The sequence below is a fragment of the Watersipora subatra genome, chromosome 6, assembly GCF_963576615.1.
Source record: "Watersipora subatra chromosome 6, tzWatSuba1.1, whole genome shotgun sequence".
Lineage (NCBI taxonomy): Eukaryota > Metazoa > Bryozoa > Gymnolaemata > Cheilostomatida > Watersiporidae > Watersipora > Watersipora subatra.
In genome coordinates, this window is record NC_088713.1 from 58767846 (window position 1) to 58786527 (window position 18682).

General features: G+C 36.2%; 4 protein-coding genes and 1 long non-coding RNA gene across 5 annotated transcripts; all 5 read left to right on the forward strand.

Moving 5' to 3' along the window:
- The first annotated feature begins 5262 nt into the window (after positions 1-5262).
- On the forward strand, positions 5263-6076 carry LOC137398747 (uncharacterized). Its single transcript, XR_010979016.1, has 2 exons — positions 5263-5835; positions 6014-6076. It is a non-coding gene; the product is annotated as an uncharacterized lncRNA (long non-coding RNA).
- An 874-nt stretch (positions 6077-6950) lies between these two features.
- On the forward strand, positions 6951-9302 carry LOC137398405 (uncharacterized; the record flags this gene model as incomplete). The annotated part of the gene is made up of 1 exon (XM_068084515.1): positions 6951-9302. A coding segment is annotated over exon 1 (2352 nt), but the record flags the coding sequence as incomplete, so codon positions are not given.
- A 7-nt stretch (positions 9303-9309) lies between these two features.
- LOC137398612 (uncharacterized) lies at positions 9310-11627 on the forward strand. Its single transcript, XM_068084780.1, has 2 exons — positions 9310-11386; positions 11565-11627. The coding sequence occupies exon 1, from the start codon at positions 9321-9323 to the stop codon at positions 10608-10610; it is 1290 nt and encodes a 429-aa protein (XP_067940881.1). The 5' UTR covers positions 9310-9320; the 3' UTR covers positions 10611-11386; positions 11565-11627.
- Positions 11628-12501: 874 nt separating this feature from the next.
- On the forward strand, positions 12502-14853 carry LOC137398406 (uncharacterized; the record flags this gene model as incomplete). The annotated part of the gene is made up of 1 exon (XM_068084516.1): positions 12502-14853. A coding segment is annotated over exon 1 (2352 nt), but the record flags the coding sequence as incomplete, so codon positions are not given.
- A 7-nt stretch (positions 14854-14860) lies between these two features.
- Positions 14861-17178, forward strand: LOC137398615 (uncharacterized). Its single transcript, XM_068084781.1, has 2 exons — positions 14861-16937; positions 17116-17178. The coding sequence occupies exon 1, from the start codon at positions 14872-14874 to the stop codon at positions 16159-16161; it is 1290 nt and encodes a 429-aa protein (XP_067940882.1). The 5' UTR covers positions 14861-14871; the 3' UTR covers positions 16162-16937; positions 17116-17178.
- The last annotated feature ends 1504 nt before the right edge of the window (positions 17179-18682 follow it).

Sequence of the window (18682 nt, forward strand, 5' to 3'; positions counted from 1 at the left end):
TAACATATTAAAAAATAAAAGCAAAACTTGTAATTATACAAAAATATGTAAAAATAATTATGATAATGTAGTAAAACATAGTAAGGAATGTTATATATTTGTCATCTTTTATAGTAAATATTGGGAAGTACTAATATGTTAGGACTGTTATCGTAAAACCATAGTCCATTGTCACAAAGTAATAATATGTTTAATGAACATCATAAAGTAATTATAGATAATAATAAATGTGACAAAGTAACAATATATGATAATAAATACTATAGCGTAGTTATAGAGAATAACATGTGTCAAAGATAAATAATATGTTATAGTAAATTTCATGAAATAGTTATGCATAATAATAAAAGTTGCTGAGTAATAAAATGTTATAGTGGATACCATGAAGTGATTATGGATAATTATGTGTGTTACAAAGTAATAATCAAAAATAATAAATAACATATATTCACAATACACAATAATAAATGTTACAGAGTAATAACATGTTGTACCAGAAATCATAAAATAATTGTGAATAATAATGCTTTTTAATGAGTACTATTATATTATCAAAAAATCGTAAAGTAGTTATGGATAATAATGAATGTTACATAGTAGTAATATGTTTTAATAAATATGAAGAAATGGTTATATATAAAAATATATGTTAAAGAAAATTATATGCTATAGTAAATATCATGAAGCGGTTATACAAAATAATATATGTTACAGGGTAAAAATGTATTGTAATAAGTATCATAAAGTAATTATAAACAATAATATATGTTAAAATAAAATGTCAAAAAGTAGTTATGGATGATAATAAATGTTACAAAGTAATAACTTATTATAATAAATATTATAAAGTAGCCATATATAATTTTCTATGTTACAGAGTAGTAACATATCATAATGAACTTTATAAAGTATTTGTTGATATTGATAAATGTTACAGAATAATATTGTTGTATAATAAAGATCGTAAAGTAGTTATAGACAATAACAAACTTCACGGAGTAATAATATTATATAATAAATATCATAAATCAGCTATTCATAATAGTGTTTGTTTCAAAGTACTAAAGTGTTATAGTAAAGATCATGTGGTGTTATGGGTAATAATATATGTTACAGCGTAAATATGTATTATATTAAATATCATAACTTAATTATACATATTAAAATATGTGACAGGTTAATTATAGTATACTATAATAAATATTATAAAGTTTTTGTAGACAACAACATATGTTACAGAATAATAATATGCTATAGTAAATATCATGAAATGGTTATGCATAATAAGATGTGTTGCACTGTAAAATCGTGTTATAATAAATATCATAAAGTAATTCTAGATAATTATAATACATGTTACAGCATAATAATATAATGTAATAAACACTATAAGGTTGTTGTATATAAAAATAAATATATATTACAGAATAATAATATGCTATAATAATTGTCATGAAGTGGTTATACAGTAGGTAATAATGTATGTTACAGAGTAATGATTTCATTATAATAACTTATCATATGGTAGTTATTGATAATCATAAGAGTCAGAGTTATAATATGTTATAATTAACATTGTAAGATGGTTTTAGGTAATTATATATGTATGATCAATAACTTGTCATATTAAATTGCATTACGCAATTATAGATAATAATAAGTTTGATAGTGTCGTATTATGTTACATTTATAAGTGTAATAAAGTAGTTGTGAATAACAATATAAGTAACAGAGTAACAATTTATTATATTAAATATCATAAAGTAGTTAAATATAATAATCCCACGACCAAACGAGCGGATGCGAAGTTAGGGAGTTTTTATGATAAATGCATGTGCACACAACTTACGAAAATTATTTATCAACAATGAGACGAACCCTTGTATAAAAATTTTATCAACAAATTTAACCATCGTTTTGTAGATTAATTAAAGTATAATAACGATACAAAACACATATAGGCCTATTTAAATATGTTACCAAGTCTTTGTAAATTATTGAAATTCTCTTAAAATTTACCCATCTGATCGGATTATACACAAATAAACAGATTAATTTGGCCGAAAATCATTTTTAAAACTTGCTAAGCCTCACTTTTATAAATGTTAAGACCGCAAATTGAAACGCCGAGCAACAGAGAATATAAGGAAAAAGTCTTACGCATTTCACGAAAAAATAACGTGCACTTTTCACCAGTCTATAGCATTGTCGAATTGCCGAAGGTTTCGGCAATTAACATAGGAGTCCAGAAATCGTTTCATTTTTGCCGATTTCAATTTTTTCATTTTCATATGCCGACACATTTGAGTACTTTCGTATTCTAACTGATGTCTAACGCAGTGTAAGTAAAGGAAATGGTAGTGTGGAAAGTAATGGAAAGTAACGGTTCTTATGAGATTATTACAATAATTAATTATAAGTTTGGATGACTACAGAACAATGACTACGTATACAGTACTACACTGTAGTATACTGTACTCTGTAGTATACTGTAGTATATCGTGTACTGTAGTACAGATTTTCTAAAAATCTATATAAATATCACAACTTCGTGATATTGTTAGCTATGACATATTGAAATGTAAAAAAAATTGTGCATTGGTTTTATATTATTACTATATTAATAATATTGGTTATTCTAATAATATCAGAGCATTTTACCTTTAATATTGGCCAATATTGCATTTCTCTTTTTGCAAGAGGAGAGATATAAACATATAATATTTTCCTTTCATAATTGCTATTTGATGTATATAATAACACCCACACCCAGTACATTACAGCTACCATTGCAATTATCCTATTTGACTGCTAATATTGCATTTCTCAACCATCAGTACCCTTTCTTTTTTCCAATATCACTTTGGTTGTGGGCTGTATGACAGTGGAATTTCTAGTATATAATACAACGTAATAATACATTTTGACGAATATCATAAAGTAATTATGGATATTAATAAAATTTTAGAGTGATAATGTGTTATAATAAATATCATAAATTGTTTTAGTTAATAAAGTATGTTACAGAGTATTACCATGTTATAATAAATACCATAAAGTACATTTGTAGTTATAAAAATAATAAATGTTACAGAGTGATCATAAGAATTAAGTAATATCACGCAATAAACATCATCACTTAGATTTTTTAATAGTATTTAATTAAATCATAATGTATAATCAGACATATGATATGATAAATAATTGTCAAAAAAAATATAATCAAGTTTCAATGCATCTTAACAAGTATTTCATAGAAAATCTATGTAATAATGTACATCATAACTCCAATATATGTGAAATACTAACATACACGTAAAATATTACAATGTTTCTGTAAGTTTGTTTAGACAGTAATATGTTACATTAAATGCTATAAAATTAGCTAATCAGTAGTAAATTTAGTATAGCTATAATATTTTATAATAATTATCTCACAGCAAAATATGTAATAATAAACCTTTCTGTCATTTTTTTTATATACTCTGTCAGACTAATAACCTCAGCTGGTGAGTCTAGAAATGAAGGTTTTGAGTGTCAATAAAATGTCTGCTTGTGAAACATGCTAGGTTTGATCTAAAGGATAATTAGTGGAATTTGATGAAATGCCTTGCCAGGGTATTCTGTACAACAAAGTTTATTGTACCAATAATGAGACTAAAAACAGATGGTATACATGTTTTTGCTTGCAGTAAAGTTTTATTTCTAGTAATCTGGTAATACTCTTTTTTTCTAGCGATTTCTACACAAGATTTCTACAAGATCAAACTGCGCAAAAAATGAAAGACCAATGGCTTGTGCAACTCTATAATTCAGTATTTACGCAAAAAACCTTTTGTTTACAAATGATGTACTCGCTTTTCATCTGAATTTTGCCCAATAAATAGAGTCGCTTGTTATTGTTGATTTATACCTTTCAACAAATTCAACAAAAAAATTTTCAACAAATTCGCGTAAACAAATTTTGTCAGCAAGAAAAATGTGTGAAAACTCACTTATTCCAAGTTTTCTGGGAAAAAATAAGGGTCAAATGTAGTAGTAACATACATTATTTGGTTATGAGGACCTAGTAATTGCTTTTACCTAAATATTTCTTATTAAGAACACATGTGTCTTTTATCTATTACATTGCTGCTTTATCTATAATCATTGTAAATGTTGTCAGAATCATAGACGTTCTTTTATAAGAATTTCACTCTAAGAGAAAATTAAAGGCTGAAATTATTAGCTGTTTTAGCAAGTAAAAGAAAACTTTGCTTAGCTTATGTCAGTTTTTGTGAGTAATATAGCATGAATTCTTAGTTAGAGATAGTAGAAGGTTTTATCAGCAACTTATTTTAAACTCCAATTCTTTACAACATAGAGTTCAGGCAGAACATTAAAATCTCCACAAAATTTAATATACTTTAAGCTCCATTTCTTTACAACATGGAGTTCAGGCAAAACATTAAAATTTCCACAAAATGTAACAAGCGTTAATAGCAATAGAATACACATTTAATAAAAGTAGTGAAAGGCAGCAGTTATATAATAAGATGTCTCTCTTTAATTATTGCAGAGCAAATATGAATAAGAAATGCAGGTAACATTTGTGGACACATACAGGGAAGTTATATAGCTTATATTATGGTGGGTTTTTGTATATCATTTTTTGTCATATTCTATTTGTGGTTTATAGTCATATCTGTTGGTATTCCCCACTCTTACTTTTCTCTTTGCTTGTTCAGCATAACATTCCTATTCATGGCTATGTTGACAATCTTTATTTGGAGATTAACATCATTGGAAGATTCCTACACACAAGCTGCAAATGTTAAGGTTTCTTTCAAACAAGGTCGTCGTCCCTACTGGTCAGCAGCCAGCAACCACTCAAGTTTAGAGCAAGTAAACAATTATATTATTTCGGTATATTGAGATTGGATGAAATAGGAATTTTTTCGCAAATTTCTAACCTCATATATCTCATAATCCAGAAGCCATACTATCAAAAAAGGTTTGAAGTGTCCATTGGCAACCTGTTATTAGAAGCAAACGGTCTAGTGAAAAAGCTTTCAATTTTCCAAACTGTTTTTCCAAAGAAATCTTTTTGTGGCCAGTCACCGAGTTGTTAAGTTCTTTTAGTCTTTTGTTTGCTTTATAAGTCATAAAGAGCTAAGGCTAGCCAAATTTTAAATTTATATATTTAGTTATAGTCGTTGTAGGTATATAAAAAACTGATGTATTTGCAGTCAAACTTTTTTGACGTCATAAACAAGTGTAGCGGATTCCACTGAAATTTTGCAACAGCTGAAACTGTTGTGCTGTGTACAATCATACCTGTTTACTTTACAAGCATGCAATCACGCTTCCACCTAATACCTATCATACGCATCACACTATCAACTTATTTTCATTACCGAAATGTTATTGGCAGCAAGGTGCAAAGTACAAATATCGCTATAATCACATCATCATAAACAATTCTAAGCACAGCGCAGTTGACCACAGAATATGATTCAGGCAGTGTTTTGTCAGCATTTGCAAAATAGAAAAGAATCGTTTGACGATGATTCCGCAGGAAGTTATCTGAACCTTCCGCTTGGAGATTGGCTGGGGTTGGTGGCCAAGGTTCGATAACCAATGAGACAAAACCCTTGTTTTTTGTTTTGTTTTTGTTTACTGAATTCTCCCTGAAGCTCTGGTAGATGGTAAGCTCTCCTGGTCAGTAGGCATCAATATCTTCAGCTGATCACCAGCATTTTATTTCACTCTTACATATATTGAGTGGTTACATTTAAATACATTAGTCTACTCACCAACAACTATTTACTTAGTGCAAGCCAAGGAGAACAAAAGGTTCGTTTTATTTTGTTTATCAATGGATTATGTCTCATCTTGTCACTGCTTTTGGGAAAATTGTTGAGATCTGATTTTTGCTGCTATAATCTTTGCTTACTTCAATTATCATTTATGTCTCAATTTATATTCTAGCATCATGATTTGTGCTTTATACATGTTAACCATTTTCTTATAGACTTCACGTTGCTGACTCTAATAGGAAAATACAATATAGAAACAGCATCAATCAACAAACAAATCAAGCTGCTTCTTATTGTTATATATTGGATAGCATCAGTAAAGTTCCACGCTCTCCAATTAAGCTTGCAGGATGTCTAGCAGACCCAAACTGCTATAGTGAAGTCTTTTCTGCATCAACGGAGAGCTTCATCAGGTTTCTACTCTGGGCATCGACCTAGCATTCGAGAGTTCTACTAAAAACTCTGCAAATCACAAGAGTTAACAAAAGTTAACCAGTTCTCAAGTCAGTGGGAGGCTATATGCCGCCACCAGCGACCAATTTCTGACTTTGTCAGCGACCCGGTCAACTCTTCAATAGGCTATTTTCTGAGACATTCAGCGACCCAGCCACACTGTGAACACCAGCCATATCTGGACAATCACACTAACATTGTAACCTCTAGAAGTTATCAACACAGCCTTCACATAAATACTGGCGACACTACCACAGCACCTACATCTGATCTACCAGCAGCTCAACAGATTGATAAGTACTCTGTTCTACTTTCTTATCAGATATTTTGGCAAATATTGACATATTTTTGTCAAATTTTTATAGATTTTTCAAATTTTTACTCCAACAAGTTAGCCACATTGTAAACTAGTCAGGACTCTACCACTTATCAGAGCTTCCAAAATTATCCAAATTCCGGGGTGTCACATTGGTCCTAGGTAACCCATTACACACGGGTGTTCCCTTTAATTGTTGTTCCAGATTTGTTCTTGAGCATCATTGTCCTGCGGCCCTTTCTGCACCTTCAATCGAGTATATATCTATAAAAACTGCCTACATAAACAAACTTCTTGGACTGCTACACTTGCTTTTTATTCATAAGAACAACCATAAAATCATCATTTGTTTAGTGAAGTAAACCATATCAGGCTTAGCTACAATGGCATCAAATGTCAGTCTAATAGACTTGAGTGTAAATGAACTCTCAGCTGTTTTAGAAAAACCATTAGGTCAAACACAAACTGCCACACCATCTGAATCTGTTAGCTCTGTTAACACTGCCACAACTAGACCTAAGCGAGATTGTAAACCATCTCAGATTGCAATTGAAAGTCAAAAAAACCAACTTGCCTTCTCACTTCTCGCTGCAATTAAAAAGGAATTAAAAAGCATCGATCATATTTCTAAAAAGTTTCATGCTAATACTTCTCTTGAGGTCTTTGATGAATACATCGCCACTATTGAAGCAAAATTGGAAGCCGTAACGTCTGACTTTGAACGTCTTTCTCAGTTATCAAACAATAAAGTTGAGAAGAAAATACAGCAATATTTTGAGTATTTTGTTGGCAAAGCCGGTTCAGCTGTTCAAAAGCTTATGGCAGCGCGGCACATTCTGGAACAAGAGGAGGTGCAGAGCGAGCTTGAGAAAGAAATGTCTGCGCTGGAGGATTTCATTGAGAAACGCAACCGACACAAGCAACTAAATGGAAATGTTGTACAGACTGAAAATCAAGCAAGCGTACTACAGATCACAGAAACACCACAGCAGGAGGGCCGGGACACAACTCCCGTACATGGATGTGAGCCTGTCCAATCAACACCATTTGATGCATTACCAAAGTCAGAATATATGGGATCATCTGTCATTAAGACCCAAGCTATCAACTTCGAAGCATACGAGACACCTCAGAAAAGCAGACACACGGAACACATAAAACTATGTGTTAAGGAGCATGGAACTACACCCCCACTACAGCAGCAGGAACTAAACGACAGCATTACGCAACTTGCTCAGAACATCGCTATGGGAATCAGAAAGACAAAAAAGACAGAGATTGAACCAAGCATCTTCACTGGCAACCCCATCGAGTTTGATGATTGGGTTTGCGATTTCGATAGCTACTTGGACTCAATGGGGGTTGAAAACGGAGAAGAAAAAATCCGCTATCTTAAAAAGTATGTCGACGGACCAGCGAAGGAAGCCATTAACGGGCTTTTCCTAGTAAGAACAGATAGAAGCTACAATGAGGCAAGAGAGAAGCTAAGATCAAGGTTTGGAAATAAATTAAATATTGCACGCCACATGAGACAGAAGCTTGACAATTGGCCAAGGATTCTAAGCGGCGATGTGAGAGGGCTGCAAAAGTATGCAGATTATTTGGAAAACTGCAGAAGCAGCATGTCTTCAGTCTCTGGACTGAGAATATTAGAGGATCCCCAAGTGAACGAAAAGCTCTCTGCGGTACTTCCTGATTGGGTGCGTCGTAAATGGGCATCCAAAGTCTATAAAATACAGAAAAGTACTGACAGGTATCCAAGGTTTGAAGAATTTACATATTTCTTGAATGAAGTAGCCGAGATGCAGGCAATCCCACTTCTTCAGAACCAGTGTCCTAGACAAGGAGATACAACAACAAACAAAAATGAAGCCAACCAACACACCAACCGACGGCAAAATCAACAACACTCCTTAGTCAAATCTTTTGCAACCAACCATGCTCAACAAGATAAACCAGTCTGTCTATTTTGTAAAAAAGATCACCAAGCGAGCGAATGCTTTCAACTGTCGGAATTACCGTATGAAAGAAGGATAAAATTCATTGAGAATAACATGCTTTGTTACCGGTGTGTTAAACCTGGACATGGATCTTCTTCATGCCCCAATACGATGAAACTGAAGTGTAAAAAATGCCACAAGTCAGGACACTCGACAGCTCTTCACAAAAGGAGAGAAGACTGGGACGAGGAATTCAAGCAAAATACCAGAAATCAAACCAGACAACCAATGCATACCCAACAGAAGACTCATGACTACCAGGCTAAAATTGAAAGTAAGGAACAGCTGCCTTCTCAAACAACATTAACACAGACAAATGATGCTTCAACCAGCAAGGAACAACAAGTTAGTTGCAATAGGAATACCATGCTCTCTTCCAAGAAAACGCTGTTCAACATGGGAATGCCAGTGTATGTCTCAACGGCTGAGGATCCAACCAACGAAGTTCTCGTCTATGCCTTCTTTGACTCAGCATCTGATCATTCATACATCACATCTGATTTAGCAACAAAGATTAAACTGAAGACTATCAAGACTGAATCACTCAACATGGAGACAATGGCGGGTAGAACGAAAAATGAGGTCAGAGAATTTGGCAACCTCATCATCAAGGGATTCTTTTCAGGCGAAGCGCGCTTGGAATCTGCCTACGAATGGCCATCCATTCCAAATTCAACTGGTGAATTTGCCAACACTCTCAATGTTAGGGACTACAGACACCTGGCAGCTCTTGCTAATTCTCTGCCACCACCGATGGACATTCCAATCGGCCTGCTTGTAGGTGCTAACTGCTCCACTGTGCACTACCCTCTAGAAGGAATAAAAGGGGAAGACCACCAACCTTTCGCAGTAAGGACAAAACTAGGATGGATGGTATTCGGAGTCGAGGCAAAACAGCACATGCAGGTGAATTGCTACAGAACATCCGTGGAGGAAGATGCTGAGAAAGAAATGATGTCTGAAGATGACATTAAATTCTTAGATGTTATGCTCAATCAGACCACAGTCACAAAAGTTGGTTTATATCAGATGCCTCTACCGTCTAAGTCTCGACCGATTCTACCAGATGATTTCAGACAAGCACAGCGACAACAAGAAGCGTTGGTTAGACGCTTTGAAAAGGAGCCAACTATAGGAGCAGAAGCCATAGTGCAGGAGTTAAATGAGGAGTTGGGAGGTGTGAAACCTTCTCGAATAGTATGGACTTCATCAAGAATTGTATCGAAAGACAAGTTTTCTATAGACGACATTCAACACGAGTCAGGAATTGACCCATATACCTCTTCCAAGTACCTCAATGACGCTCTCTTCATCTCTATGAATGACAAACTTAGAGATAAAAACATTACAGCCACTACTACGTGTCCAGCCTTGATGCGATCAGGCTTATCCCTTGGCATCCTGTCCTGGTGGATTTGGTTTCTTCTTGCGCCCATCAGCCTGATGAGGCTGTTTATACAAGCATTTACTTGGGAGCAACAAATTCGAAGCATTAGAGCTGCTCTGGAAGGTCAGCTGAGCAGACACAGTGCCCGGCTTACAAGCACCAGGCTAAGAATAGCTTTTTACGAAGCCATGAACATTGGTAATTCAAGGCCTATTTCTGCAGAGGCTCTCAATGACCATGGCGTGCAAGTCATCACCCTAAATCATCTTCTGACCTCAAAACCAGCTCATTGCACACCCTTGCCTGGAAAATTTGATTCGACAGAAGTATTTGGTCAAAAAATGTGGCGGAAGACTCAGCAAATGGCTGATGAGTTCTGGACGGCATGGAAAGATAGTTATTTACAACAAATTACTAAAAGGCAAAGGTGGGAGCGACCACAGGAAAATCTTAGAGCTGGGGATATTGTCTTGGTAAAGGAGGAAAATACACCTCGGTATGAATGGCCAACTGGTAAGATCATTGAAGTGACACAGGGGGAAGATGGAAAAGTGAGAAGAGTGAGGGTACAAATAGCCACATCGATCCTTCACCTGAAGGGGTCGGTGCTAGAAAGGCCTATCCAGAAATTGATTCTTCTCCTCAAAGCAGAATAAAAAAAGCACCAAACAAATGCACCATGACATCCTATAGCAGTTACAATCGCGTGTTATAATATCATATTGTTGCATATTCTTAGTTTTCCTATGAGTACAGGTACATGTCTGTTTACAATAAAAATATGATAAAGCAAAAAAAGAGAAATGTATTGAATAATCCTATTGTTTAATTTTAAGAAAATTAAGGTGGGGGTGTAGCGGATTCCACTGAAATTTTGCAACAGCTGAAACTGTTGTGCTGTGTACAATCATACCTGTTTACTTTACAAGCATGCAATCACGCTTCCACCTAATACCTATCATACGCATCACACTATCAACTTATTTTCATTACCGAAATGTTATTGGCAGCAAGGTGCAAAGTACAAATATCGCTATAATCACATCATCATAAACAATTCTAAGCACAGCGCAGTTGACCACAGAATATGATTCAGGCAGTGTTTTGTCAGCATTTGCAAAATAGAAAAGAATCGTTTGACGATGATTCCGCAGGAAGTTATCTGAACCTTCCGCTTGGAGATTGGCTGGGGTTGGTGGCCAAGGTTCGATAACCAATGAGACAAACCCTTGTTTTTTTGTTTTGTTTTTGTTTACTGAATTCTCCCTGAAGCTCTGGTAGATGGTAAGCTCTCCTGGTCAGTAGGCATCAATATCTTCAGCTGATCACCAGCATTTTATTTCACTCTTACATATATTGAGTGGTTACATTTAATTAAATTAGTCTACTCACCAACAACTATTTACTTAGTGCAAGCCAAGGAGAACAAAAGGTTCGTTTTATTTTGTTTATCAATGGATTATGTCTCATCTTGTCACTGCTTTTGGGAAAATTGTTGAGATCTGATTTTTGCTGCTATAATCTTTGCTTACTTCAATTATCATTTATGTCTCAATTTATATTCTAGCATCATGATTTGTGCTTTATACATGTTAACCATTTTCTTATAGACTTCACGTTGCTGACTCTAATAGGAAAATACAATATAGAAACAGCATCAATCAACAAACAAATCAAGCTGCTTCTTATTGTTATATATTGGATAGCATCAGTAAAGTTCCACGCTCTCCAATTAAGCTTGCAGGATGTCTAGCAGACCCAAACTGCTATAGTGAAGTCTTTTCTGCATCAACGGAGAGCTTCATCAGGTTTCTACTCTGGGCATCGACCTAGCATTCGAGAGTTCTACTAAAAACTCTGCAAATCACAAGAGTTAACAAAAGTTAACCAGTTCTCAAGTCAGTGGGAGGCTATATGCCGCCACCAGCGACCAATTTCTGACTTTGTCAGCGACCCGGTCAACTCTTCAATAGGCTATTTTCTGAGACATTCAGCGACCCAGCCACACTGTGAACACCAGCCATATCTGGACAATCACACTAACATTGAAACCTCTAGAAGTTATCAACACAGCCTTCACATAAATACTGGCGACACTACCACAGCACCTACATCTGATCTACCAGCAGCTCAACAGATTGATAAGTACTCTGTTCTACTTTCTTATCAGATATTTTGGCAAATATTGACATATTTTTGTCAAATTTTTATAGATTTTTCAAATTTTTACTCCAACAAGTTAGCCACATTGTAAACTAGTCAGGACTCTACCACTTATCAGAGCTTCCAAAATTATCCAAATTCCGGGGTGTCACATTGGTCCTAGGTAACCCATTACACACGGGTGTTCCCTTTAATTGTTGTTCCAGATTTGTTCTTGAGCATCATTGTCCTGCGGCCCTTTCTGCACCTTCAATCGAGTATATATCTATAAAAACTGCCTACATAAACAAACTTCTTGGACTGCTACACTTGCTTTTTATTCATAAGAACAACCATAAAATCATCATTTGTTTAGTGAAGTAAACCATATCAGGCTTAGCTACAATGGCATCAAATGTCAGTCTAATAGACTTGAGTGTAAATGAACTCTCAGCTGTTTTAGAAAAACCATTAGGTCAAACACAAACTGCCACACCATCTGAATCTGTTAGCTCTGTTAACACTGCCACAACTAGACCTAAGCGAGATTGTAAACCATCTCAGATTGCAATTGAAAGTCAAAAAAACCAACTTGCCTTCTCACTTCTCGCTGCAATTAAAAAGGAATTAAAAAGCATCGATCATATTTCTAAAAAGTTTCATGCTAATACTTCTCTTGAGGTCTTTGATGAATACATCGCCACTATTGAAGCAAAATTGGAAGCCGTAACGTCTGACTTTGAACGTCTTTCTCAGTTATCAAACAATAAAGTTGAGAAGAAAATACAGCAATATTTTGAGTATTTTGTTGGCAAAGCCGGTTCAGCTGTTCAAAAGCTTATGGCAGCGCGGCACATTCTGGAACAAGAGGAGGTGCAGAGCGAGCTTGAGAAAGAAATGTCTGCGCTGGAGGATTTCATTGAGAAACGCAACCGACACAAGCAACTAAATGGAAATGTTGTACAGACTGAAAATCAAGCAAGCGTACTACAGATCACAGAAACACCACAGCAGGAGGGCCGGGACACAACTCCCGTACATGGATGTGAGCCTGTCCAATCAACACCATTTGATGCATTACCAAAGTCAGAATATATGGGATCATCTGTCATTAAGACCCAAGCTATCAACTTCGAAGCATACGAGACACCTCAGAAAAGCAGACACACGGAACACATAAAACTATGTGTTAAGGAGCATGGAACTACACCCCCACTACAGCAGCAGGAACTAAACGACAGCATTACGCAACTTGCTCAGAACATCGCTATGGGAATCAGAAAGACAAAAAAGACAGAGATTGAACCAAGCATCTTCACTGGCAACCCCATCGAGTTTGATGATTGGGTTTGCGATTTCGATAGCTACTTGGACTCAATGGGGGTTGAAAACGGAGAAGAAAAAATCCGCTATCTTAAAAAGTATGTCGACGGACCAGCGAAGGAAGCCATTAACGGGCTTTTCCTAGTAAGAACAGATAGAAGCTACAATGAGGCAAGAGAGAAGCTAAGATCAAGGTTTGGAAATAAATTAAATATTGCACGCCACATGAGACAGAAGCTTGACAATTGGCCAAGGATTCTAAGCGGCGATGTGAGAGGGCTGCAAAAGTATGCAGATTATTTGGAAAACTGCAGAAGCAGCATGTCTTCAGTCTCTGGACTGAGAATATTAGAGGATCCCCAAGTGAACGAAAAGCTCTCTGCGGTACTTCCTGATTGGGTGCGTCGTAAATGGGCATCCAAAGTCTATAAAATACAGAAAAGTACTGACAGGTATCCAAGGTTTGAAGAATTTACATATTTCTTGAATGAAGTAGCCGAGATGCAGGCAATCCCACTTCTTCAGAACCAGTGTCCTAGACAAGGAGATACAACAACAAACAAAAATGAAGCCAACCAACACACCAACCGACGGCAAAATCAACAACACTCCTTAGTCAAATCTTTTGCAACCAACCATGCTCAACAAGATAAACCAGTCTGTCTATTTTGTAAAAAAGATCACCAAGCGAGCGAATGCTTTCAACTGTCGGAATTACCGTATGAAAGAAGGATAAAATTCATTGAGAATAACATGCTTTGTTACCGGTGTGTTAAACCTGGACATGGATCTTCTTCATGCCCCAATACGATGAAACTGAAGTGTAAAAAATGCCACAAGTCAGGACACTCGACAGCTCTTCACAAAAGGAGAGAAGACTGGGACGAGGAATTCAAGCAAAATACCAGAAATCAAACCAGACAACCAATGCATACCCAACAGAAGACTCATGACTACCAGGCTAAAATTGAAAGTAAGGAACAGCTGCCTTCTCAAACAACATTAACACAGACAAATGATGCTTCAACCAGCAAGGAACAACAAGTTAGTTGCAATAGGAATACCATGCTCTCTTCCAAGAAAACGCTGTTCAACATGGGAATGCCAGTGTATGTCTCAACGGCTGAGGATCCAACCAACGAAGTTCTCGTCTATGCCTTCTTTGACTCAGCATCTGATCATTCATACATCACATCTGATTTAGCAACAAAGATTAAACTGAAGACTATCAAGACTGAATCACTCAACATGGAGACAATGGCGGGTAGAACGAAAAATGAGGTCAGAGAATTTGGCAACCTCATCATCAAGGGATTCTTTTCAGGCGAAGCGCGCTTGGAATCTGCCTACGAATGGCCATCCATTCCAAATTCAACTGGTGAATTTGCCAACACTCTCAATGTTAGGGACTACAGACACCTGGCAGCTCTTGCTAATTCTCTGCCACCACCGATGGACATTCCAATCGGCCTGCTTGTAGGTGCTAACTGCTCCACTGTGCACTACCCTCTAGAAGGAATAAAAGGGGAAGACCACCAACCTTTCGCAGTAAGGACAAAACTAGGATGGATGGTATTCGGAGTCGAGGCAAAACAGCACATGCAGGTGAATTGCTACAGAACATCCGTGGAGGAAGATGCTGAGAAAGAAATGATGTCTGAAGATGACATTAAATTCTTAGATGTTATGCTCAATCAGACCACAGTCACAAAAGTTGGTTTATATCAGATGCCTCTACCGTCTAAGTCTCGACCGATTCTACCAGATGATTTCAGACAAGCACAGCGACAACAAGAAGCGTTGGTTAGACGCTTTGAAAAGGAGCCAACTATAGGAGCAGAAGCCATAGTGCAGGAGTTAAATGAGGAGTTGGGAGGTGTGAAACCTTCTCGAATAGTATGGACTTCATCAAGAATTGTATCGAAAGACAAGTTTTCTATAGACGACATTCAACACGAGTCAGGAATTGACCCATATACCTCTTCCAAGTACCTCAATGACGCTCTCTTCATCTCTATGAATGACAAACTTAGAGATAAAAACATTACAGCCACTACTACGTGTCCAGCCTTGATGCGATCAGGCTTATCCCTTGGCATCCTGTCCTGGTGGATTTGGTTTCTTCTTGCGCCCATCAGCCTGATGAGGCTGTTTATACAAGCATTTACTTGGGAGCAACAAATTCGAAGCATTAGAGCTGCTCTGGAAGGTCAGCTGAGCAGACACAGTGCCCGGCTTACAAGCACCAGGCTAAGAATAGCTTTTTACGAAGCCATGAACATTGGTAATTCAAGGCCTATTTCTGCAGAGGCTCTCAATGACCATGGCGTGCAAGTCATCACCCTAAATCATCTTCTGACCTCAAAACCAGCTCATTGCACACCCTTGCCTGGAAAATTTGATTCGACAGAAGTATTTGGTCAAAAAATGTGGCGGAAGACTCAGCAAATGGCTGATGAGTTCTGGACGGCATGGAAAGATAGTTATTTACAACAAATTACTAAAAGGCAAAGGTGGGAGCGACCACAGGAAAATCTTAGAGCTGGGGATATTGTCTTGGTAAAGGAGGAAAATACACCTCGGTATGAATGGCCAACTGGTAAGATCATTGAAGTGACACAGGGGGAAGATGGAAAAGTGAGAAGAGTGAGGGTACAAATAGCCACATCGATCCTTCACCTGAAGGGGTCGGTGCTAGAAAGGCCTATCCAGAAATTGATTCTTCTCCTCAAAGCAGAATAAAAAAAGCACCAAACAAATGCACCATGACATCCTATAGCAGTTACAATCGCGTGTTATAATATCATATTGTTGCATATTCTTAGTTTTCCTATGAGTACAGGTACATGTCTGTTTACAATAAAAATATGATAAAGCAAAAAAAGAGAAATGTATTGAATAATCCTATTGTTTAATTTTAAGAAAATTAAGGTGGGGGTGTAGCGGATTCCACTGAAATTTTGCAACAGCTGAAACTGTTGTGCTGTGTACAATCATACCTGTTTACTTTACAAGCATGCAATCACGCTTCCACCTAATACCTATCATACGCATCACACTATCAACTTATTTTCATTACCGAAATGTTATTGGCAGCAAGGTGCAAAGTACAAATATCGCTATAATCACATCATCATAAACAATTCTAAGCACAGCGCAGTTGACCACAGAATATGATTCAGGCAGTGTTTTGTCAGCATTTGCAAAATAGAAAAGAATCGTTTGACGATGATTCCGCAGGAAGTTATCTGAACCTTCCGCTTGGAGATTGGCTGGGGTTGGTGGCCAAGGTTCGATAACCAATGAGACAAACCCTTGTTTTTTTGTTTTGTTTTTGTTTACTGAATTCTCCCTGAAGCTCTGGTAGATGGTAAGCTCTCCTGGTCAGTAGGCATCAATATCTTCAGCTGATCACCAGCATTTTATTTCACTCTTACATATATTGAGTGGTTACATTTAATTAAATTAGTCTACTCACCAACAACTATTTACTTAGTGCAAGCCAAGGAGAACAAAAGGTTCGTTTTATTTTGTTTATCAATGGATTATGTCTCATCTTGTCACTGCTTTTGGGAAAATTGTTGAGATCTGATTTTTGCTGCTATAATCTTTGCTTACTTCAATTATCATTTATGTCTCAATTTATATTCTAGCATCATGATTTGTGCTTTATACATGTTAACCATTTTCTTATAGACTTCACGTTGCTGACTCTAATAGGAAAATACAATATAGAAACAGCATCAATCAACAAACAAATCAAGCTGCTTCTTATTGTTATATATTGGATAGCATCAGTAAAGTTCCACGCTCTCCAATTAAGCTTGCAGGGTGTCTAGCAGACCCAAACTGCTATAACAAGTTTGGGGAAATACTCTATGTGTTGATATATACCTAGTTTCATAGTACTCTATACACTTATAAAACTCTAATCATCTTGTAATACCGATACCATTGCACTAGAAAATAATATAGGCATTAATTAGAGGGCTTAATAAAGCATATCTTTTTGTATCAACTGTCTTGAGCTTGGAGCATTCAGCTTACAATATTGACGCTCTACAAACTGTGCTAACGTGACAGCCTTTAAGATTTGCAGAATAATTTCAATTACAATAAACGTCGTGTTCCGCAAAGTTTAAAAATTCTTGTATGAGGAAAGAGTTATAAGATCAGACTGTCAGAGCTCAACATGTCGTCTATGGTTTGTTCAAGAGAACGAAGCAGGCCGGCCTACTCGAAGCAATGCTAGGTTTAAACTGGAATCTTGGAAATTTTGTTTTTAGCTATGAATTGCAGTTTTTTATCTATCTGTTTCTTATTTGCTTGCAAGACAAATTCCCTCAATGGCTGCACTCATGCACTGTTGTAAAAGCGGCAGAGAAATGTGCATTTAAAATGCAAGAAGACCGGTAAATGCCGGATTTACTAATGGTAAATGTTATTTTTGCATGTTTGCAAGTAGGTCAACAGTAAGTTTAGACTAATCTCAAAATACTTTTACATACATGTAAATCCTTTTCAAATACCAGCAACAAACCAAGTTCAAGTCATTTGTCATAAATTATTATTTGTTTAAATAGCTTACCAATAACAAAGCTGTCGTGGTCACTCATTCTGCCTTTTACTTTTCACTTGAGGCATCAGTCTGTACTAAAATTTAATTATACATTACAAGAGCAGGCAGAAAAAATGTTCCACATAATAATAATAATAATAATCCCACGACCACTCGAGCGGAGCGGAAGTGTGGGAGTTTTTATGATAAATGCATGCGCACACAACTTACGAAAATTATTCATCAACAATGAGACGAACCCTTGGCTAGAAATTTCATCAACAAATTTAAGCATCGGAATGTAAAGTCGTTAAAGTATAATAACGAAGCAAAACACATTTAAACCTATTTAATATGTTACCAAGTCTTTGTAAACCGTCGGTATTATCTTTAAACTTACCCATCTGATTGGATTATACACAAATAGACAGATTAATTTGAACGAAAAGTGCTACAAAACGCTTGAAAAGCTCGGTTTAATAAAAGTTAAGACCGAAAATTGAAACGCCAATAAAGCCGTGTGACACATAGTAGAACTATTTAGCAGTGCGCATTTCACGAGAAAACCGTGATCATTTCATCAGTCTATGGCATTTATTACCTGTAATCGAATTTATTCGAAGGTTTCTGTAATAAACGTAGACCGTTTGAGGCGTAGACCGATTTACAGGTACGAAATTGTGGTACACAGTTTATCAGCCTGTG